The 25,569-nt window shown below is 35.3% G+C and overlaps 2 protein-coding genes across 2 annotated transcripts in view; one reads left to right on the forward strand and one right to left on the reverse strand.

The window, feature by feature from the left end:
* Positions 1–7,949, reverse strand: part of LOC131425772 (G2/mitotic-specific cyclin-B3) — a 30,678-nt gene extending 22,729 nt beyond the window's left edge. The window contains exon 1 of the mRNA XM_058587919.1: positions 7,753–7,949. The gene's annotated coding sequence lies outside the window, so the exon portion shown is untranslated. The remainder of the gene's footprint in view (positions 1–7,752) is intronic.
* Positions 7,950–15,375: 7,426 nt separating this feature from the next.
* Positions 15,376–17,093, forward strand: LOC131425773 (uncharacterized). Its single transcript, XM_058587921.1, has 2 exons — positions 15,376–15,666; positions 16,029–17,093. Exon 2 carries the CDS (start codon positions 16,119–16,121, stop codon positions 16,776–16,778), a length of 660 nt encoding a protein of 219 aa, XP_058443904.1. The 5' UTR covers positions 15,376–15,666; positions 16,029–16,118; the 3' UTR covers positions 16,779–17,093.
* Positions 17,094–25,569: the final 8,476 nt, after the last annotated feature.

A 25,569-nucleotide genomic window follows, 5' to 3' on the forward strand; every position in this document is an offset into this window, starting at 1 on the left:
TTTGCGAAATAAAGATTTGCGTACCTTATTTTAGTAATCTCGCAAAATAGGAGCCATTAATTTAACACGCGAACGGCAATGGATATGGAAGGTTGTCGTAAAACTATTCATTTTTCCGAAAAACTGCTTTTTAACAGAAAATATTTAGTTCTGTTTATTTTGTGTAGCGCGATCTAATACAAATGTATTGAAGCAGTGTAGCCAACTTTTTTATTAGGGAATTAAAATTTACATTCATGCAAGCAATTTTCCATCAAACATTGGTGAAAAATTGATCAAAACTGATATTTCATCCAAAAAGTCAGGCTTAACGTTCGTTTGAGAATAAATTATTGCTAAAAAAGATTGTTTTAAAATCAATTCGTTTGATAAACTGGTTGCATAAATAAATACATATATAAATACAAGTAAACTTGGTTTTTAATCCTCAAGTTCTACCCATTCTTGTACAGGGTAAATTATGAAAGTCGTATTTATGACCAAAAACCTATTTTAACCCCACCTAGTGGTGTAATAATGCCTTTCTCATATTATTCATTATCTCCTATATATTACAGAAAGATTAATCAAAACACAAATTAAAAATGTTTAGAACCAAGTTTTGAAGACTTCTTTTGCATAATACTACTATATTTGAAGACTTCATTTGAACTCAAGTTAGTGGCAATCGATCCAACCATAATTGAGAAAATGAAGCTTCATTTTAGAGATTTTAACGACATTCCCGGAACCGAAAATTGGATACCAGTTTAGTGAAATTAGAATTATTGAACCATCAGATAATATGAATTACAAACTGAAACAGTTTTGAACCCAATTTAAAAGAATTTCCAAAACTCGAATTAAATAACGGATCCAGCATAAACTAAAACAACTCGAATTGCTATAAACCACAGAGAACAGACATCCATGAAGTGATTTCAAAGTGTGTAAGAAATTTAACGATTCTTTGGCAAAGTGATCACCAAGTAACATTTCGCCTACAGAGGCGCTTCGAGCAGACCTACACCAGAATATCTTAATCTGCAAACTACGGAAATGCATGAGTTAATTTAAAGAATTCGCTACTAATCACAGTTACATATGAGAAAAATGCCTTTGATATTTTTACTCTAAGCACCCTATCGCCGGAACCGAAAGTCTGGTGTGAATAAAAATCGCGATATTCTTATGGTACCTGAAGACCTCTTAATTGAATCTAAAATGTTTAAAATCGATTGATTCGTCTTCGAAAAAAGCTACTGACATTTTTTTCACTTTTTTGTGCATCCAAAAGAAATTTAGGAACTTTATATGGAACCATGACACCTTTCATTTGAATCTAAGTTTGTGAAAATCGGTTCAGCCATCTCCGAGAAAAGTGAATGCATAGTTTTTTTATATCAGGCAGTTCCACAACCGTGACATCTGGCACAAATCTCCCAGTAGGAGTATCCTTTTCAAATCTGTCATTCGTTAGGTATTAATTCATAATGAAACTATTTTTATGACGGCTTTGCAGAATCACAATAGGTAATAATTATAATTAAAGATTTGTCAACGAATAACGGCATTCGAAGCCAATAAAGGCAAAAGGTCAATCATTAACTGAATTCTAAGAGATAAATACCATATTATTGATAATTATGCTAACGATGACATTCAAAGTGTAATCTTGATTGTCGAACGATTTCATTTCATTCATATGAGAACACTTTGACGTGATGTGAATATGCTTTAATGTTGCAGTATTTTCCTATAAACCGAATTGAACTACCAGAACCAGACTTCGGATAGAATTTATTATCAATCGAAGGAAACTACTATAAATGTAAAAATTAAGCCTGTTATCTTCGAGGAAATTTAGTGCATACTTTTGTTACATTCAGACATTTTTCGATTCAGACGAACTGATTCAAATGGTACATGTTTTGACTTTCGAGATTGTGTTAAATTTTAACGCATTAACAAATTGAATATTGCTAACACGCGCATTCGCCGACGGAAAATTGTTCTTGAAACGCCAGATATAATTCCGAAACGCTCATCACTACCGTGTACATGATTAGTACATAACAATATCGTCGTCTTTCCGCGGAATACTCGACAAGAAACTTTTGACTTTTCTGCTGCCTTCGTGCCGTTTTTCGGTTCTCGAGCATCAAGGAATGGGAACCAACAAAATCTGGTTTCTCATAATTGGAAAGATACACGACGTTATCCTAGTGGAGCATCGAAGGGTGAATTCCTCATTGGAATACATTTAAATTTCCAGACAGGCGAACTAATTATGCGATGTATAGTTAAATAATGATTGTGCTGTGATGTGCATTGTTGATCCGTGTCCTTGTTGGCTCGTCATATGGAAAGAAGGACACTCTGCTTTTTACGGAAGGAACCAGGAAGACGCGAATATTTCTCGTGTGTTTTTCTACAGTACCATCAGCGAGTAAATCCAGTTATTAATATCTTCAATCTTGGACAAATGCATTGTCTTTGAAACTGATTGTGTAATCATTGTTGCGTTGAACATAGATAAATGTGTGCATATGATTCGATCAAATATTGTTTTTATCAAATAATAGAAATTCCAATACAAATGAAAATAATTTCATAAAGTTAGGATTTGACAAAAAAAATCCAAATAAAGCAGTATCGAATATAATATTTTCCCATGAGTACGTTGACTAATAGCAAGGTTTACCTTCTTTCATGATGTCAGATATCAGTGTTCATTCAAAAGGAAAGTACTTCAAACCAACTTTCATTGACATGACGTGGTATCTTGTCATAAACTTCCTATCTTTATATGCAATCAAAATTATATTTCTCGTATGGTTTATACGTACCAACGAAATACAGTCAATAATTGTCCTTTGTTTCCGAAAAGTATATAGAACATAGGCAGGAGGGCAATATGAAGCTTCTTAGCGCCAAAGTGTTGCCCTCATTGCTTTCGGAAAAAATAGCAGGTAAATGACTATCACCTATTTTCAAACCGACGTATGAACGTGAGATAAAAAGATTCTACCTGCCTAGCTCTCCTTCTCTCTGCCGGAGATCCGCACGGCCCCGAAACGGCACCTTGGATAAATATACTATCACAAATGTAGCGAATCAGATGTGGAACCGAAAACTTATGCAATTCTTCCTGACAGTATTGACATACTTTGAGGCCGAACAAATGGAACAGCTGCGGAAATTCATGTATCCGTCCTTGTAGGCACAATCATAAAAGAATCCAAACTTTGATTTACTACAAAACCAATTTCAACGGATCATGCCAAATTTTCTTCGATATGTCAACTGTGAAACCGGTAGTACAATTCCCAACGTGTTGCAGAATTTGGTTCACTTAGAATCCCGACACTGTTTCTTAGCATTTTGACATGAATTCGATAGTTGACATTGGAATTTAGTGAAAATAAATTTAAATTTCTAACATGAATTTGGGCTCATTTTTCATGCAAATTCATTCATATTTATTTGAGTAGTTCACAAAAGCATCTTTACGTCATGTATTCGACAACATTTCTCAAATCATAGCATCAGAAATAATATATTTGAACGTGATCCTACACGCAGAGAAATAAAACACATTAGATTAATATATGTTGAGTCTTTAAGTCAACTTCAAACAATTGTTTCAATCAAATAAAACTATTTTTGATCAGTTAAAATTTGAATCAAATAAAACTAAGCTTATTGGAAACGGCTAAGCCATCTACGAGAAAATTGGGCGGGACAAAACAGGACATTTCGTCGGTTATGTCACTCACACTATTGTTTCCAGAACCTACAGTGATCGCTTTATTAATGATCCAATAAAAGCTTCCGAACGAGCCTAAGTTTGTTGAAATAGGTTCAACTATCACCGAAAAAATCGAGCGGTAAGAAAAACATCTGAAAAGTGCACACACACAGACTCAACAACACAACGCCATTTACCACTGTATGTTTCATTTTGAGCATCCCTAGAATGACTCAATAATTTTACATAATATTAGCATTGTGGCAGGAAAATAACTACACAAAATTTCAAGATTAGGCAACCCATCGTATTTTTTTAAATCCACCCTTGAAATAGGGAGCCGAGAACATTGTTTGCAGGAGAAGCCCACCATAATTTATATCTCTTTTTAATCTTCCGGGTTATACTTGGAACATGGTCTTGGAACCGCTTGGTAACTTCGTCCAAAATAGAAACGTAAGTTTCGATACTTATGTGTGTATCCACAGCTGAGCTATAATATGTGAGATTTCGAGTTTCTGTTCACGACTTTGAGTGTTGGAGAATGGAATGAGATCACAGAGCCGAGACTGAAATTGGAACCACACTAATTGTGAATAGCCTGAATTTTACCGAATTGCTAGAAAAAACTGGAATTGCTGAAAAAAAAACGACTTTCGATTGTAGCTTCATATCCAGTGTTCTATACCATTCGACTCAACTCGACGAGATTAGAAAATGTATGTGTGGGATATGCGTGCACCTTTCAACGAATTGTTTTACCGCGCAATTTTCTCCGAGATGGCTGGACCGGTTTTAACGAATTTAGGCTTGTCTGACAGCTACTATTGGGTAATTGACGTAATCGTGGATTAAGAAGGGTTTTATAATTATAGTTATAGAATTTATAAAACGATTTAGCTCATTCCATAAACCGCTCAAAAAAGGTATTTTGGACATAAAATATATTCTTGAAGAGTACAAAACTAGAATGCAAAAAAGTTCTTAAACTCGTTTGATTTATTTCCTCTTTCTTTATCTCTACAGGACCTGAACTTCAGAATTAAGGGATAGAACTCAATTTCTAAATTTAAGTTCAGAACTCAATTCCAGAATACAGTTCCACTATTTAGTTTCTATTCTTAACCTGGGTTGAAACAGAATTTCAGAATTCATTTCCAGATACCAGATTCAGAATTGAGTTCCTGTATTCGGTTCAGAAAATCAAACTTCGTTTCAAGAATCCATAACTGCATATGAAACCCAAATTTTAACCTGGAATCTGGAACTAAATACTAGATCTGGATTCTATGAGTAAATTCTAGACATGTCTTCAGGAATAGAATTCACGAACTTTAGAATTAAGGCTCAGAACTCAGCTCATGAATTTGGAGTTCAGCCTTCAGTTCTAGAATCCAGTTCCACAATTCAGTTTCAGAAAAAGTCCCAGAACCCAGAATCAAAGTAACACAATCAGGAACTGAAGAAACTGTATTCTGAGTAGGAATTCTGGAACTATTCTGGAGCCAGTCACGTACCCAGAAGGGGGGCTCGAAGGGCCCTGGCCCCTCCCGAAATCAAAACCAGATTTATAATTATTTAGAAGGTCTCAGACATGTGTTACAGAAATAACAAGACAGGAACGTAAAGAAATGTAATACAATAACAGTTCCAGTGGAAAAGCTTAAAGTGTGTTAAAAACACCTGTAAAAGGCACACCGAGAATTAGATACATAAGCAATTTTCAGTAACATTATTTTTTATCTTTGGGCCCCTCCCGAAACGAAATCCTGGGTACGGACCTGTCTGGAGCTGAATTGAAACTAAATTTCAGAATTCATTTTCAGAGATAAGATTTAGAATTCAGATCCAGTTTGAGAATTGAGTTCCAAATACAGATTCAAAAAACTTAAATTTATTTCAGAAATTCAAAATTGCATTTGGGACCAGGAATCTGGAACTGAATATTAGATCTGGATTCTCGGAATGAATTCTGGACATGACTTCAGGAATAGAATTCGGGAACTTCAGAATTAAGGCTTAGAACTCAGTTCCTGAATTCAAGTTCAGAATCCAGTTCCACAATTCAGTTTTAGAAAAACTCCCAGCACTCAGGTTCAAAGCTACAGAATCATGAACTGAATTTATAAGCTGTATTCTGAGCATGAGTTCTAGAACTATTTTGGACCTGGATCGACACTGAATTTCAGAATTCATTTCCAGCAACCTGATTCAGAATTCAGACCCAGATTCAGAATTGAGTTCCAGAACACAGATTCAGAAAACTAAAATTCGTTTCAAGAATCCACAACTGCATTTGAAACCCAGATTTTACACCTGGATCCTGGAACTGAATACCTGATCTGGATTCTAGGAATGAATTTTGAACATAATTTCAGAAACAAAACTAGGGAACTTCAGAATTAAGGCTCAAAACTCAATTTCTGAATTCAAGTTCAGAACTCAATTCCAGAATCCAACTCCAGAATTAATTTCCAGAATCCAGGTTCAGAATTCACTTCGAGTTCAGATGCAGAACTTCAAACCCAGGTTCAAAGTTCTAGAACAGAATTCCGAAACTGTATTCTAAGCTTTTGTACTAGAATTGAAATCTGGAACTAAATTTTGGAAAAGAATTCCGAACTTGGATTCAGAAACTAAATTTTAGACCTGGTCCCTGGAACTAAATTCTGAACAGTGAATCAGGATTATGGATCTGAGTTCTTGCTCTAGATTCCGGAGATTTAGAACTCAATTTCAAAATTAGAGTCCAAACATTAAGTTCAGAACTCAGTTCCAGTATCCAGATTCAGAAATAATCTCCAAAAACCAGGTTCAGAATTCAGTACCATAATCCAGGATTGTAATTCAATTGCAGAATTGAGGTTCAGAACTTCAGGAAGAAAATTTTGGAACTTTAGAATTAAGGTTCAAAATTCAGTTTCTGAATTCGGGTTTATAATTCAATTCGAGAATTCAGGTCTAGATTTCAGTCCCAAAATCCGTGTCTTGAAGTCAGTTTCAAGATGCAAGCACAATATTTAGTTCCAAAATCCAGAACTAAGTGTTTAAACTTAATTCTGAACTTCAATTTCGGAACTGTATTCTGTAACTAAATTCCGAACATGAAATTTGAATTCTGGACCTAGGTTCTAGAACTTTAGAATTCAGCACCAGTGTCGAGTATCCGAGCTCTGGTTACTGAATTCAGTTCCAAAAACCAGGATCTAAATACAGTTCCAGAATGCAAGTCCAAATCCCAGCTCCGCAATTTAAATCCAAAATTCAGTTCTATAACACTGATTTTGACTGCAAAGAGACTGAATAGAGTTGGTCTCATGGAATAGTATTCATTCACATTTGTATTGCAATTTTGAATAAATTTTAATTTTAAAGTTAATTCTGCATATGTCGGTTTTTGGAAAAAAAAGAGAGTGCTGTTCAACATAGTCAGAAACAGCCAATATTAATTTATATTTCTGTGAACTTACCGCAGTATAAATCAATATAACATTCAACATATTAGCGTCTGTTCTGAATTTTTCAATTTCAGCCAAATTTCAACAAATAAAATGATAAACAATTAAAGGATATTATAGTAGATTCAAGTCGGAATATAGCATTTTTTTAACCAAGATGCATTAGAGTCAAACCAGAATGCGGTAATAATAGGAGTATCATTATTTCAACCATAATTAATTACACTACAATATTCATTAACAGCCTATACAAAATAATTCGTTGAAATATAATAATTTATTTGATTTGACTGAATTTATTATCTGTGTATTAACGGCTTTTATTGATAATACCACACACTAGTATGAATATAATAAACAAAATCTGGCGGAATACTCCAATTTAAAAAAAAAACTTTCAAAACAAAAGACAACAGTAGCAGCCACAGGTAATAAATAAGTGCCATACGCTGATCATCCTTTGGCCATTTTACTTTAGAAACCAGTGGACAGTACACACACAAAAAATCACAATGCAACGGACAAAAATGGTTATAACCGTAATTGTTCAATTTATGAATTTACCTGATTCAAGTCAAACAAGATGAGCAAACTTCAGTCTTATCCCAAAATACTACTTTCTAATCAATTAAAAACTAAAATTATTACGTTTCACTGCAAAAACCTCGTGCTTTTCCCTTGTGACGACAGTTATTTTTCCGGTGAGCAACTTCTGTTAAATTCAACGCTTTTAGTAACCACTTCGCTCCGCAGTGCTTCGATACGATTGAATTGAAAACAACGAAACGTCATTGGAGAGAGCGAAAAAAAACTAGACCGTTTATTCGAAACGTCATATCCACATAAGAAGGCTCCCTTTCATTTCCTCGTTCAACGGTAATTTATCAATTCCTTTGGCGTTTTCCCGTAACTTTTCGCAAAGATAAAATAATACAATCTGTCAAGTGTCAATTGCTAGCTCATAGAATGTTCGGTAAGTTCGGCAATAATCGACAACGAAAATTATCAGAGGCTCCGATTTCGACATAACACATTTTCAATAATAGGTCTTGAAATGCACTGCGAAGCTGAGAGAAAGAAATGAGAAAATCGACCGTTGGAAATGTCAATGATGTTAATGTTCTCTCGGAGTAATGGATGTTGCAGTTACAATGTTTCAGACATAAATTAAATTTACGTTGAATTGATTTTACTAAAGGTACTGAAATTGTTTAAGTTCAAACAGCAAAATTTACTGTATAGGCGCAACTTTGCTGTTGTCTTTAGAAACCATTCATGATGCGTACAAAAATTATTGCTAGCATGTAATGTCAAGTTCAGTGCATAATTTTTCGTGCAGCCATCGTAATACTTCAGAATGCTGAAAAATGACAGCTCATATTTTGAAATAGCCGATGGTTTTCGCCCTTGTCTCTCTCGATTTGTACTCTCTCGTCATCTTTAGCATGTGTATGTGCTCCAGTGAAATGAGTTGCATCGCTAACGAAAATGATCAAAACAAAACACTCGCTAGTTCACTACTACAAGAATCGCAGGCTTGGGTTTTAAACGGACGAGCGCCAAGAAATTAGGCAAGGAGAATTTCATCGAATTGAATATGATTTTTGTTGCTTTTGAAAAAAATCATTTATTCTATTATACAATTTAAAGACAGACAAATTGTTCAGGCGCGTGTAACTAATGGTTTTGGATTTTGTAAGAACTTTGAGGAAAGGATTGCTAAGAGTACCGCAATAATCGAAAGATAAAGTAAACAAAAAGTTCGTTTTGAAATCGTTATACAGGATGCTCATTCGCCTACACCTGTTGGAATTGCAGTAGTGATTATTAGAGAAAATGTGCAATTGCAATATTATACAACTCGCAAAACCGACAAAAATATGGCTGGCATTTATTCTGGTGTCCGGCTTCTAGAAGCAGCTTAGATGTTCGTTCAGTTGCGTCGCGCGAACTTTAAAGTGTGGACAATAACTTAAAAACGGGCATCTTAGAATTCTATTCATGAACTTCGTAAGCTGCTTAAGCCAAATCATTCCTTTTTACATCCGAACTTTTGGGTAGTTAGAAACCGTCGTCAATACTGCTGCAGTGACCAGAGCTGCGAGTAAATATTTGAATTCTTTTTTTTTATTTTCCATAGATATTTTTGTTTTTGTACAACAACAGAAAAGACGCATGGTCCCATAGTCTGTTATCAAATTGTACTAGAAAGTCGGGTGGGTAATGTCACAGACATAACATAACTGGAATACGAATAAGGTTGTGTGATTTTTGCAACTTTTTTGCAACAACATATTCTACCATACAGTTATGAGCGCCTGGCCAAAAAAATTTTGTGGATAACTTTTGCGCTATGATGTACACTGTCAGAGTGATAGTGTACTTTCATCAATTTTCTACACAACTAACGTTGGTCAGAAATAATAAAATGTTACACTTCCATGGGCACTGATTATCATTGCGGAATTTTGTATAAAATTATTTTTAAGTTCGCTATAATCTCATGTTCTCAAGCTAACTACCGTTTGATATTTGGCAATCCCAAATCATAGAATACTCTGGAACCAAACGTTTTTTTCATTGCACCAGTTCAAAGAATGAAAGGACAGCAAACACGGACAGCTTCAGTAGTGCGGTTCTAACCACGAATTGGACCAGACAATTATTACAAATAAAAGATCGAGAGACTGAGGGACTAGAAATTGTGACATATATAACGGTATGGTGTTCTGCCACCGGATTATACTCCGAAAACGTACATCTCTTGTTTCTACATTAAATAGTTTTATTTTCGAAATAGTTGTGTTTTATTTTCTTCTATTGAAATGAATGCACAATGGGAGGATAAAACTACTCGGCCAATATCTCGATGACCAAGTACTCCTCGGTCGATGACCCCCAAACTAAAAACAGCATGTACAATAGTGGAAACCCTATTCTCCAGCTATGTCAGGGAATAGTCGACGACACGACCAGAAAAAATCGGAATAAAAAGTGTTCATGAGCGATTTACCACCAGTTACCATAAATATAGCGACCCCCTGAAAATGACAAAAACTAACTATTCGAGCAACACTGTTTCAGTTGCTATAAACTAGTTACCAAGGAGCACCAGAATAAATAAACAAACAGTTTGAAATAGTTATGGAATAATTCCACATTTCATTATTAAAAATATTTTACAATGTTTCATTATTTGCATTTTCCATTATTCGGAAGTGCATTCGACGTTTGAATGGAACGCAATCACTAGACGGAGTGTGTGCTATTGTTAATAACGATGCTAGTTGCTTGGAACAAGACTTCATAAATGCTTTGAAATCACCTCTGAAATCTGGTTACCGGTTACATAGATCTAGTCCAATCGGCACTTCAAAGTTCAGTCCAGCAAGGGCAATTACAAACTAGTGACGTTGAACAGGCACGTTCAAAATTTTTGACAACCTTAAACAATGCTGATATGTCCACCAAGTTTATATAAACACTGTGGTCACCTGGAGTTATCAAAAAGTCTACATTCAATCGGCTTGGTGGACTAGTTTTAAACCAGGAAGCTCGAGCAAAACTTTAAACGAGGAATGTAATTCTGGGAACATTATGAAAGTGATAAATGCTTAGTTAGATGAATATATTCCCTCTGAAGATAGCACACGAGAAGTTTTTATTGCCTTAAACAACCGAAATCAAATTTTTGTTAGTCAATAATATTCGTTGCCGGTACGGTACGCCACTACGAATTACATATTCGTTATGAGACAAGTACTCCAGAAGTGTCGAGAATACAACCATTGACTTCAAAGCGACATACGATACAATCGCTATGGCAGATTATGAACGAATGCGGATTTCCGTATAATTTGACGTGATTGGTCGAAGCAACAATGGATAGAGTAATGCGCTACGTCCAAGTATCTGGGACGCTCTCGAGTCGTTTCAAGTCTCAGAGAGGGCTACGGCAAGGTTTTGGATTCATTTGTCTCTTGTTCAATATTGCTTCGAAGAGCGCGGATCAACACGATTTTCCGAAAGTACGTACAGCTCTTTGGCTTCGCTGACGATGTTGATATTGTGGCACGTAACTTTGAGAAGATTATGGAAAGAAACATCGAGCTGATAGCCGAAGCTAGAGGTATCTGACTGGCTATAAAAAAAAAACAAATTAAAAAAAAATGACTCAAAACTCTCTGAAAGAATAAATTTAATACCTGACAGCGGCCAACTACACTCAGTGGTTTCATTTCAAGTGAGAATCTCTTGTTTTTGTTTACATTCCATATGTAGTTACCAAGGCTACTGGTAACTGTTTTTCAAAATCAATAACTTACCAACTTGAGTTGCCAGTTCCAACGTTTTTTCAAGCAAATCCGTTTTGACATTACCAGTTACTGAGGGGTAGTTAAATTTGCGATACAGTTTTGATAGTCGAGTGGCAGGTCGTGTCGTCGGAATAGTCCTCCGAAAGGCTTCGATGTTCCATTTGGAAAGTATGCGTTCTCGAAATTGGCACAGCAACAATGCAGCAAACATTAGAAAAATTAGCTAGGTAGGTTATGTAGTATGAGGCTACAGTTTTTTTTAATAAGTACACTAAGGTCTTTTTTTATGCGGTCTTTTTTATGCGACTTTTTTTATGCGAATTTTCAGAGTTATGCTTTTTTTATGCGATTTTTCAGAGTTATGCGAATTTTCAGAGTTATGCGGTTTTTTATGTGAAGTTTCAGAGCTATGCGGTTTTTTATGCGAATTTTCAGAGTTATTCGGTTTTTATGCGTTTTTTTATGCGGTCGTAAACTCGTATAAAAAAAGACTGCAGTGTACAAATAATAATAATTTGTATTAAAAACAGCAAACCTTGAGTGTTATCAGTATTTTAGTTATTACTTTTCTGATGCAACAAGCGATAGTAACAGAAAGAGTAAAATTCAGTTATCCAGATGATTGCAAAACAAACTTGCTGTTTATTCAGGCGTTCGAAACTCAACGGGTAAAATTGAAACGAAATGACTCGTGTATTTGTACTAAACAAATTCACTATTGGTTTAATTATGTTACATTATTACTCAAGAGTAACAAATTAAGCCTGAGCTTGAGCTTGAGCTTGAGCGACCACCCCTGGTTGCTACTCCGTTACTGATCGGGATTAGCTGAAATTGTACAGGGAGTTTTTAGATGATCCGACGTGGGACTGGCAAATCATCCTTCAATGTACATCTTCTGGTAATCCCAGAATTCATTGATCAGTACCGGCGCCGGCCAGGTCCGAACGTAGATCGTCTAAGGAATGGGAAGGGATGTTAGTCCAACACTTGTTGTTACTAGAGGCCGTATATACTACTGCGCACTCCACAAGTGTCACGGGAGAAGGATATTTGTTAGTAAAAATTTCAGTATTTTGATTATTCGCGCGCGACTAAGTATGTTTCGGTTTCAAGATGCTCCGATGCACCACTAAACTCACTAACTTCCCGAGTGAACGTTTCAACAATATCCTATATTGAAGTCCCGGGAAGTCTTGATTCACAGCTCTTATTCGAGGAAACTGAAGAAAAATTTGCAATACCATCGCGTGAAGAATAAAAACTTCCCTATTTTTTTATAAATGAAATTACGTGATACAAATTAAACGAGTGAAATAAAGGTCAATAGAATTCACGCGCGTCTTGATTCTGTATTATTTCCGCTTTATTATTTTAATTATTTATTAAAATTATTAATTGGTTATATTGGTTGATCTGGGCAGCCGGCTACCGAGAAAAATATTAATTTATTGTTTGAAATATTAATATCAAGTGTTTTCTACTATGTATTCAATATACCGATATATGTTATCTCTGTTGTTAACTTTGTAATATTAACGGATTTGCGCAATAGTTGATTTTTATCATTCAATTTATAATCCTGAAAGACAATCAATAACATGGAAGAAGAAAACTTTCCAAATAAAACATTTCTTCGAAGCTAGACGGAAATTGATAGGTTGAAGTTAGTTAGTTTTCTTTATTAAAGAGACTTTCATTCGGTGGCTGGTTCGTCTCTAAAGATAGGTTGAAGATAATTGAGATAATTTAGTAAAATAGAGTAATCAGAAGTGAAACATTGGAAATATTTGATAACTGAAAGGAAAAAGAAACTCCTGCAATTGTCGCCTTTTACGACATGGAAGCAGGAACCCAGTGGATCTATTCTTGGTTCATTTTTTCCGCCGGATTCCACACGGCATTTAGGCTGGTACTGTCCGGAGAGAGCTAATAGGTACTATCAATCTCCTAGTGGACCCCAGCCCCTACGAGAGTAACAAATTAAGCCTGATTTAAAAAAAAAACACGAGTGATTTTGAAAATGTCAAATTATAAGTGACGTAGATGATAACACTACACTAGCCAGTTTGATAAAATTTGTAGAAAAACCGAAAATAACAAAACAAATACTACTACAGCAACTAAACATGAAGTTGCCAAAAAGAAGCATTTTTGGTTACTTACACTTGTCAGGGCTACAGGTAAGAATAGACTACACTAAAAGCCGTTTACTTTTTTCAGGAGAAATCACTCATTATCGAGCTTTTCTATGAGCTACCCAAAAGTAGGCAGGAACAAATTTCAGGTACTACCCAAATTTTAGGTAAATAACCGATTACTTTTTTTGCGTTATAGTGAGTATTAACTGAATCGTTATCTATTCAAACTTTGACTTGATCGTAGACCTTCCTTTTACCTAAATATTGAGGTCATGACTCGTTAGTCTGGTAATACGTGAGTTACCTAAAAAAAATAGGTAGCGGCTGGTAAGAGATTAGGTTTAATCGATTAAGGACTATTCACACATATCCGGTTCAGTGCCGGCACAACACCGTGCCGATACTGATATTATTTCATTCGTTTTCTATGCGCGCATTCACACCTATCCGGTACCGTGTCGTTTCAGTGCAGCTCGCCGTCAGTGTAGCGTCCGTCCGGTAAACTCAAATTCGTCGTTACCGATATTTTTTTATTTTCACTGAAGTCGGTATGTCACTGCATTCGGGTTCCGACAAAAAAAGAACACTGACGGCGCACTGAAGGCACTTTCACTGAACCGTCACGGAACTGAAATGTGTGAATTCGTTGAACTAAACATTGGCGATGCATTTGTATGAGGTTTGGGGTATTATTATTTGAAAATACCTCTAAATTTCTAAATAAAATTGTAAAATATTCAAATTTGGGTTTCACAAAACGATTTTTTTTATTGAAATAGGGACAAAAACAATCGGGTTCGATATAGAAAATATTGTAGCTTGAAACTACAAAACCCGATAATAAATGTGTGGATTAGTTAGTTCCAATCAATATTTTGATAAAAATAACATCTATTTTACTTGGGCGTCTCTGTCAGTTCCCAAACAAACAGTTTCACAGTAAATTTAACTTTAAAAATTAGTTTTAAATTATTGAACAGCTGATAAAGTTAATAATTGTAGCGCTTAGAATTTACAAACTGATTTATCTGAAATCAATGAACTTGAACATTGCTGAAAACATTAACTCAACTTTTGTTGATATGTAATGAATTGTTAGTTTATTCTGACAATAAAATAAGCCGGAACAATTTTTTTTTCGTTTGGGTGGACCAAAATTTTGATTCGAATCAAAAAGAGATCATTGTTGATGTTGAAGAAAGAAATTTGTTCAAAACAATGTTATTCTAGCTTGAAATCAACATACATCAAGTTTAAAAATGTATTTATTTTTTCTTTGTAGTGTCTTTATAAGGACGTCTGAGACCGCTCACGGTCCATCTTGCCTAAAAAATTATTAACTATTTTTTTATTGCAACCATACTCTATTTCTCTATATACGCGAACACTCTCTTCGCCACGAATCATTTAAAACGCTTTGAAGGTGGGAACACTATATGTCAAAAATGCTCAATGCTGACCTTCTTTTCGAAACAACGTATTCACCGTATCTATCTAACAAAGCTTATTGTAAAGTTTTTTCTTTTCTTTTAAAGTCTCGGTGGCTTTTGTTTTCTTCAAAACCTCTTTTCAATAATAGCAGTATATGAGTTAATTTGAATATTGTGTTCGAAAAATACTAAATGGAGCTTCAGTTTTTAGATGAGAAAAAATACGGTTGGAGAGGTTCTATAATACGGATAGGATACTTTGAAAAAGAAATCTATAAATATATCTTTATTATGATCGAACGGTTAGAAGCCAGAAACAAAATGCGCAACAATCATCTGTTTGGGGTGCAAGTTATGATTCCGGTTGTGTACACAAATTGAAAAATGAAAAGTTAACCGTGAATACATTGAATCACTCAAATATTGTTTTGTTTAAACCCTCCCGATAGCGATTAGTTTACGTTAATCTTAAAATATCCAGCAGTGTTGTTTTTATTTGAAAAAATCGTGTGATATTTACAAACATTCTATTCATTCCGCATTTATAGTCACCAGATTTCGTTTGGATCACATCTCAGGAATTTGAAATCGGTGAGAATTAGTTACTGTAAAAAGCCCAGCCCTCTAACAGTTTACATTGCATATTATTAGGGCTTGTTTAGGAAGTCTATTCGTAAAGAGTAACTTGCCTGCGAGAATGCCTCTATTACATCGCAATTACGATTTGTTCAAGTGTTATTTCAATTATTATTTAGCTGTACAAAAAATCTTACTGTTAATCTTTTTACCAACGACCTTCCTATTTTCTTTTTCATTCAAATGCATTGTATATCTTTTTATTGCAAATAAACATCTAATAGTCAAAATGAACAGACGTAAATATTTTGTTTGTTCATAAAAGAATTTATATCAAGAAGTCAATGTTTAAATTACCTTTTCTAATTATGTTTCAGACAACCTTTGCAACGGCTTTGTTGAAAGGACCTCACTGATGTCTATGCTAATCTACTTATGAAATATCACAGCACCAGTCCAGCACTAGGATGACGATTGCCCAGCCATCCATTCCAACCTGTTTGGCACATCTGATTTTGGCCGGTATCACGGGCTGGTCCCTGAAACATCTGCCTATTGGTACTACAAACACTTCAGCAGCGGATGATCCAGTATCATTCATGCTTCTCTTGTTGGTGTTCCTGCTCTGTCATAGTTTACTGGGAATCTTTCGCTACAGTCACCCAGATCCGCACAACAATCTGCGCAAGTTGTATGAGTTATCAGTGCTCGTTGCAACCGTCTGTCCCCTTCCTTTGCTGAACACTCAACTGTACCTCAAATATCAACTCAACGAATCACAACTCTGGACTTCCAGTTACTTACTAGCAAGTGTTCTTATTCCGTTTTTAGTTGGTTTGATATATTCCGAACTGAGTCAACGGCATAAAAGTGACTATGTGACCACTGTAATGGCCATAATAAATCTGACTGTGCTGGTATGGATTTCGGTTGAAAACGAGAACGTCTGGGGTATCGGATTGGCCGTTTCCTATGGAATGAAACTGGTTGCTCTACCATGGTTGGCCGATCGCTACAGTGTATCGTTTATAGATCTTTACACGTACGGGTTGGGATTTTTTGAAATTTTTGCTGTTAATGTTGTGATAGATGCCGATATGTATAGAACTGAACTTGTTATGCAGTAGAAGATTATGCTTAGAGATGTGAAAGAGAAACAGCCTCAGGTTATGGAAATAACTGCTTTTTCCACGACATTTATAAATGTAGAACAGTGCTAATGTACGCCGTATACGTATGCATACATGTATAGTATTTGAAACTGAGGACAAATATTTAGATGCTCTACCTTCGAGCTTGATACAGATTTTCTACATGAAACGACTCTGCTATTTACTATATTTGATGAATATATTTATACAATCTAGAATAGAGACAAATGCACGAGCCATTTCATATATATTTTGAAAAATATATTTCAAGAGACAGCAACTAAAATTTCTCCAAATAAATTATAATTGTTAAAAATTGCACGTATTTTTATTATAATTTTTGTCCGGAGTACAGTCTAAGTGTTCGATGAATGGGCATCATGATAAACTCATATCTCTGAGGTTGATTCAATTAAAAAAGAATTAACACGATTCTATTGCGAAACTTCGTGGTAAATACTTTATTTGAATTTCTTTTTGGTTTTAAACAATGTAAGAATAAAATTTCGCATTATACTGGAGTAAATCAAATATGTGTATGGCCGAGACAAAAGCCTTTCGTGTAATGCTTTCGTGAGAGCCATCTGTGCAATAATGGCAGAAACTAGGAAGTTTCGAGCTCAGATGAAAGCTCTCCCAAAAAAGAACCCTCTCAGAAAAACGACTAACGTATATTCTATATTTGTTGGATTCGAGCAGAACGGAATCGGTTTATTCACGTAACATAGAATATAAATAAATATTTGTTCATGAATTCACATCAGGAAAATTTTTCTGTCCCGAAGAGGTGAACAAAGGTTAAAACATCTACAATCGAAACAACTTCTTCGCCCATCCCTATCTTGAGCTATAATGCAATAAACTTCATCAAAGGTCAGCTCTAATATATCGTTTTTGAGAAAACTGATTTTAATTTTTTTTAAGACCAGTCACTTTTAGATGGTCACTTAAAACATTGCCAAGAAAACCAAATAAATCTAACCGTTTATGAAATAAAGCTTTTTGAAAATTTCAGAGGAATAGACTAGAGTTAAAATGTAAAGATGATTTTTTAAGACGTGTTCTTCGATTTTTGTTTAAGCTTGTTTGTAAACAGTACCGCTGAACTGTCTAGAATGAATGCTTGTTCATTTGTGACGTCACGATAAAAAATTTAATAATGAACAGTAATTTAAAATTAGTCTAAATTTAGTTTCGTTCACTGTTATATGTTATCGGTAATATAAAAGTAAAATGGATTACCGACATTCTCTTATATAGCGCAAACAGCAGAATATGTACAGATTTATTTACAGAGCAGAGTGTATAGGTTACCGGACAGCTTAGAAAATGAGTATAAACCGAAAAAAAATGCACAAAGTTTATATGTTGTTTCTTTCACAAATTCCCAACTTTATTTTTCAAGTTTTCCAAATTAAATTGCTGATGTTTCAAAACATTTTAATTAACAATCAAGTCCTATATACATTATATAAACAAATATAAAGCAGACATACGACTTGGTGGTCTTATATCTGTCTCGCGTGCATTCACAGTGTATATTGTTATTCGGGATGCAATGATTAAATCGATAAAGAAGAATTAAATACTTTATTTCAGCATTATGAATGCAAATAAGATGTAATTCACAGATAACGTTCGTTTGAAATTTATAATAGCAATAGAAAAGATACATACTACAAAGTCATAAATAGTATTATAAATCTTCTGAAATAGTGTTTTTTGATTTTTCTCATTTCCCATTCTATTCGGATCGACAAAATCGGCAAATGTCTGTGTGTGCTGAACCGATGTTCACAGAATGCTCGTTTGAAAGCTACTCATTGGCTGTCGATTCCGGTTCCGGAATGCTATAAGCAACCATTTGTTTCTGTTCGCTTGATTTTCTTGGAGATAGCTGAATCGTTTTTTACAAATTAAAACTCGTTTGAAAGTAACTTTTGGTTTGGAGTTATACGAAGTTTTGTCAAAAATTTCAGTTCTTTGACACTATCAGTCACACATGACCTTGAAAACAGAATATGTTTCCAGACTTAGATTCCGCACGATAATAGCTATCTAACAAGCCATAGATTGTTAAAATCCGTCCATTTTCAACGGAGATATCGACATTTTTGTGTAAGCGACTTTTCGCCTTATTCCAGTAGTAGGAGTTTTGAGCATTGTATGACAAAGAAATGCTTGGGAGCAACGTGAAACACGTTTTTTCATACTGTTACCATAAATCAAATAAACATAGATTTCCCAGTGTAATAGTAATGTAGGTGAGCAACCCGTGACACCAAAAGCACCGTCTGGTGGAGAATGGGTGCGTAAATGCTCCTGAAATGCATGCAAAAAGTTGCCTGCGCATTTAACACAACCACAGTAGCTAATGGAAAAAAGTACACCCGTTTCTCACTAGAGGTGCTGTTAGTGTCACCGTACAGTGAGAAATCTATGTTTATTTGATTTATGCTGTTACATACAAGTGATTCTATGTACCAAAAAGACTGTGTACAGCATCATTTTTCATGACATTTTGCATCGGGCCAATTTTAGCACGGTTCGTTTTAGGCAACAAAATCGCTCGAATATGCCATATGGAAAACAAGTGATGGCAGCATTTTCAAGATGATAGCAATATACCATTCGAATCAGCTCGTCGAAATCAGCAAATGCGTATATGACAAATAATTTCACTCAATTTTCTCGGAAAATTTATTTTCTACAAACTCAGATTCATATGAAAAGTCGTATGCTCCCAAACAATATTCCTGAATTATGTTTGGATTCGACTTCTGGTTCCGGAACTATAGGATGATATGTGAAACGAAATTAAAATTGTTTGACTGATTTTTCCCGTAGATGGATGAACCGATCTAAGATTTAAATGAAATCTAAAAATCATCTAAGATTCAAAGGAAAAGTTTTAATATTCCATTTCACATAAATTAATCAGGTTTATCGGGTTTTTTTTTTTCATAAATACGTTTATTTCTTAAGGCAGTTTACATAAGTTTTTCTTCGCCGTAGCATCACTTTTACATAAAATTCTTATCCTAATTTAATTCTAACATAGTCACAACGATTTGAATTTATTAAAACATATTCCTCTTATTACTTAAACATCATCTTAGGTAACTCGCCATTAATTATGAAATCTACTCGGAAATATTAATTGAACCAAACGATTAACTTCTATAAATTATAAAATAAGCTGATATTTTCAGACATTTTGTTGATAATTTCATAAACTGTTTCGAGTTTGTTTGTATCATTACATAATTTTTATTCTAATTTAGCTATTGGTTGAACTCATGGACGCAGCTGGAATCAGAACTAAGTCTTAAGAGGGGCCTTTATTAAATTGAAACTCCAATTTTCTTTATGAAATGATAAATAAGTTTCATGTATGAAAGGTCACGACAGGCAAGAATGTCTCGAACTGGGACATTGGATAGTCTACCTTGGGTACGCAAAGAATTTATTAGTTGAGATCTGACATCACGATACTCCACGCATGTCCAAACGACATGATCAATATCCCGATAACCTTCTCCGCAAGCACAATGATTAGTCTCGGAGAGCCCAATTCGAAGGAGATGTGCATCTAACGTGTAGTGATTGGACATGAGTCTGGACATCACACGAATGAAATCCCTACTCACATCCAGTCCCCTGAACCATGCCTTTGTCGATATTTTCGGAATAATTGAGTGCATCCACCGACCCAAATCATCTTTATCCCAAGAAGCTTGCCAGCTGGCAAGTGTTCTTTGGCGAGACGAGCTATAGAATTCGTTGAAAGCAATCGGTCTCTCATAAATTTCACCCTCAATAGCACCACGTTTGGCTAAAATATCGGCTCTTTCATTGCCAGGAATGGAGCAATGAGCCGGGACCCAGACTATAGTGATTAGATAATTATTGTTCAATATGTCGTTCAGGCGCTGTTTTATTTTGCCCAGGAAAAACTTGCCAGTCATGTTTGAGCGAATGGCTTCAATTGCACTCAGACTATCTGTGAAGAGGAAATAATGGTTTGGAGATAATGTAACGATTACACTCAAACTATAATGAACTGCTGCTAGCTCTGCTATATAAACAGATGCAGGTTCTTGAAGCCTAAATGAGGCCGAAACATTATTGTTGAACATACCAAACCCTGTCGCTTCTTCAATTCGCGATCCATCCGTGTAAAACATTTTCTCAGAGTCAATATGCCTGAACTTACTTGAAAATATTTTTGGGATTTCCGCCGAGCGTAGATGATCCGGGATTCCACGCACTTCGCGCTGCATGGATGTATCGAAAAATAAAGTTGAGTCAGGGGCACTTAGGATGCTGACACGGATAGGAATATATCTTGATGGGTTGATTTCCTGTGACATGTGATTAAAATATACTGTCATGAATTTTGTTTGAGATCGAAGCTCGACTAGTCGTTCGAAATTATTAATTACCATGGGATTAAGCACCTCACATCTTATTAGCAGGCGTGACGAAAGCTCCCAAAAACGATCTTTCAATGGAAGAACTCCCGCCAGAACTTCAAGACTCATTGTATGTGTCGAATGCATGCAGCCTAAGGCAATTCGCAAACAACGGTACTGAATTCGTTTAAGTTTGATAATATGAGAGTTTGCAGCGGAACGAAAACAAACGCATCCATATTCCATCACTGAAAGTATCGTTGTTTGATACAATTTTATTAGATCTTGCGGATGAGCACCCCACCAAGATCCTGTTATTGTTCGAAGAAAATTTACTCTTTGTTGGCATTTCGTTATCAGATACCTAATGTGTCCTCCCCACGTGCATTTGGAATCGAACCACACCCCGAGGTATTTAAAAGTTGAAACCTGTTGGATCATTCTTCCCATCATATGGAGCTGAAGCTGCGCGGGATCATGCTTTCTTGAAAAGACGACTAACTCTGTTTTCTCCGCAGAGAATTCGATACCAAGATGAACAGCCCAAACGGACAAGTTATCTAAGGTATCTTGCAATGGTTTATGCAGATCAATAGCTTTGGGTCCAGTCACTGAAACCACGCCATCATCTGCCAATTGTCTTAGTGTACATGGGGTTACAAGACAGCTGTCAATGTCATTCACGTAAAAATTATAGAGAAGCGGACTGAGGCATGAGCCTTGCGGGAGACCCATGTAGCTAATTCTGAATGTTGCCAAATCGCCATGTGAAAAATGCATGCGTTTCTCTGACAAAAGGTTGTGCAAATAATTATTTATAACCGCTGGGAGTCCATGTTGGTGGAGCTTGTCTGAAAGAACATCAATGGAAACTGAATCAAATGCTCCTTTAATGTCTAAAAATACAGATGCCATTTGTTGCTTTTGAGCGAAGGCAATTTGGATGTCAGACGAAAGTAATGCAAGGCAATCATTCGTCCCTTTATTTCTACGGAAGCCAAACTGAGTATCTGACAACAAACCGTTCGTCTCGACCCAAGTGTCGAGACGTCGCAGAATAATTTTTTCGAACAATTTTCTGATGCAGGACAACATCGCAATGGGTCTATATGAGTTGTGATTGGAAGCTGGTTTCCCCGGCTTTTGAATGGCGATAACTTTCACTTGTCTCCAGTCAGGTGGAACAATATTTTGCTCAAGAAACTTGTTGAACAATTCCAACAAACGTCTTTTTGCGAGATCGGGCAGATTCTTCACCAAGTTGAATTTAATTCTGTCCAACCCAGGAGCGTTATTGTTACAAGACAAGAGTGCTATAGAAAATTCCATCATTGAAAATGGGTTATTAATAAAACCATTATTTGGAGGAGATTCCCGTATAATGCTCTGCGTAGGAACAGAATCTGGGCAAACTTTCCTAGCAAAGTCAAATATAAATCGGTTCGAGTATTTATCTTGTACTTGGTTTCTAACACCATAAGTTTTTCAAAATTCTGAGGAGTTCCTCCTCCCCGTTTTAGAAACGTCTTGCAAGCATTTTATTTTGCGAGTTTAGCCTCTGAGCACTCTTTGTCCCACCAGGGGTTGGGAGGCCTTCTGTTAGTCGTTGGAGGTTTATCGGGTTTGCAGATTTGGATAGTTGATAACCAAATAAACTAATTTTATTTTATTGGTATTCAGTTTTCGATTCGTATTCAATTCGCACTACGATTTCTCAAATATCTAAACTGATTTACATATAAACTATACAGCTACTCAGGTGAATTCATCTGACTTCGGCTACATCGATTTTCGATTCGAATTTCGGTTCCAGTATCAAATCGTTTCTCAAAGCTCAATCGTGTTCACAAAAAAAGCCAAATCTACAACGACAAAATTAATTCATTTTATCCAATTCTGACTTCCGATTCTGGAATTATAGAATGATGAATATGTAAAATTCCTACCAATCGGTTTGGGTTATGCTGATTCCTGAATACCGGCTCTGGAAATATCTTTAATAACCGTAAGCTCTAAAGTTGAACTTACTGCGACATATCATAGAATGTTCAAACGATTATCACACGTTTAGATTCAAATTCGATCCGATTTGCAGTTTAGACGTCACAGAGTAATGAGTGATTAAAATCTCAAATAGCCGCTTAAAGCGACGGTCATTAAAATAATGTCATGAGAACTAAAACACCGAATAATATTCATGTATCATCTCACTGCTAGGTGGATTAAGCACGTTTTTTTTCTAAGAGGGTTTTATCGGAGATGGCTTAACCGATTTTTATGAACTTGGATTCAAATGAAAGAACTTATAGTCCCATATAAAGTTCCTGAATTTTATTCGAATCCGACTTACGGTTTCAGAATTACAGGGTGATTAGTGTAAAAATTCTTATTTCAAATTGCTTCCTCACTTTCCTCAGAGATGGCGTGACCGATTTCAAACGAAAGGTTACATGGTCCCATACAAAATGTTCAAATTTCATGCGGATTTTACTCCAGGTACTTATTGTCAGTAGACGATCAAACAAATTAATTCCTGATTCCCGGTTTTCGATTAACGACCGGAGATTGTAGCCATAGACTCAAAAATGGATTCCAGCTACTTTTCTCGAACCGACTTTTATTATACCGGTTGCCGGATTCCGGTTTCGGAAGTACCTGGAATTAGGTTTTGCACGATGATGATACAAGTGAACTTCCGATGAATCTAGGTTTGACAGCTATTAGAGGTTTTTTTGCATATCTATTACACTGAAAATAATTTGCACAGCAACATATGCGAAGCATTTGAACTATTACTACATGTAGAACACATGAAATTCGTGTAAATATACACTTAACTCATAAAATGAGTGTTAAAACTGTTGTTATGCAGTGGAAAGTGAATATCATTCTATATTTATCTTTAACGAACATTAAAACGATAAGATATATCGTTGCCTCATATACATGACATTCATATGGAAAACACATCACATCCAAAGGAAAAACAAATCAAAGCTAAATGCAAAATAATCTGATCTTGCATCTTAGTAAATTTGCATATTAAAATGAAAAAGCACATTAAATTGAAGTTCAATTTACATATGAATCCATCAGTTTGGATTTTATTCAGTGCACCACGCATTCAAATTAGAATGAACACATAAACATACAACTGACAGCTGTCAAAATTAGTTCATTTTTGTGAGGTTATGTCATGTTCGTACAAAACCTTATAGTGGAACTCTTTTCGTTTCCTCAGAAATGGCTTAACCGACCTGAGTGTTGTTTCACTCTGTAGGTTATATGTACTAGTTTATCGACAAACCTTTTTGCCTTTCTCTATAGAAAGGTATTAGAATTGCTGGAAAAACCGACTTTCGAACGGAGCCTCGGAGACCCATAGTGTTATATACCATTCGACTCAGTTCGACGAGATCGGAAAATGTCTGTGTGTATGTGTGTGTGTGTGTGTGTGTGTGTGTGTGTGTGTGTGTGTGTGTGTGTGTGTGTGTGTGTATGTGTGTGTGTGCACTTTTAGAAGATATTTGAACGCGCTCAATTTTCTCAGAGATGGCTGAACCGATTTTAACAAACTTGGGCTCGTTTGAAAGCTACTATCGGGCCATTGATCAAGTTCGAAGATCAAATGGCTGTGACTTTTGGTTTCGGAGATATGATTATATAAGTGACGTAACCGACAAAAAGCGTTGTATTTGAACGCGCTCAATTTTCTCAGAGATAACTGAACCGATTTTAACAAACTTGGGCTCGTTTGAAAGGTACTATCGGGCCATTGATCAAGTTCGAAGATCAAATGGCTGTGACTTTTGGTTCCGGAGATATGATTATATAAGTGACGTAACCGACAAAAAGCGTTGTATTTGAACGCGCTCAATTTTCTCAGAGATAACTGAACCGATTTTAACAAACTTGGGCTCGTTTGAAAGGTACTATCGGGCCATTGATCAAGTTCGAAGATCAAATGGTTGTGACTTTTGGTTCCAGATATATGATGGTATAAGTGACGTAACCGACAAAACACATTGATTTTTACCGCTCTTATATATATATATATATATATATATATATATATATATATATATATATATATATATATATATATATATATATATATATATATATATATATATATATATATATATATATATATATATATATATATATATATATATATATATATATATATATATATATATATATATATATATATATATATATATATATATATATATATATGGGTGCCAAAATTTTAGGATCACCTCTATTTTCGTTAAGTTCTAGTGCTCAAAAGTTTAAGCACCTCGAAAAAAGCCTTCATGCAAAATTTGACCTAAATCGGACATGCGTAA

The sequence above is a fragment of the Malaya genurostris genome, chromosome 1, assembly GCF_030247185.1.
Source record: "Malaya genurostris strain Urasoe2022 chromosome 1, Malgen_1.1, whole genome shotgun sequence".
Taxonomy (NCBI): domain Eukaryota; kingdom Metazoa; phylum Arthropoda; class Insecta; order Diptera; family Culicidae; genus Malaya; species Malaya genurostris.

Bases quoted from the DNA above. Each gene is read 5' to 3' on its own strand.
- LOC131425773 (XM_058587921.1), top strand. From the start codon at position 16,119: ATGACGATTGCCCAGCCATCCATTCCAACCTGTTTGGCACATCTGATT.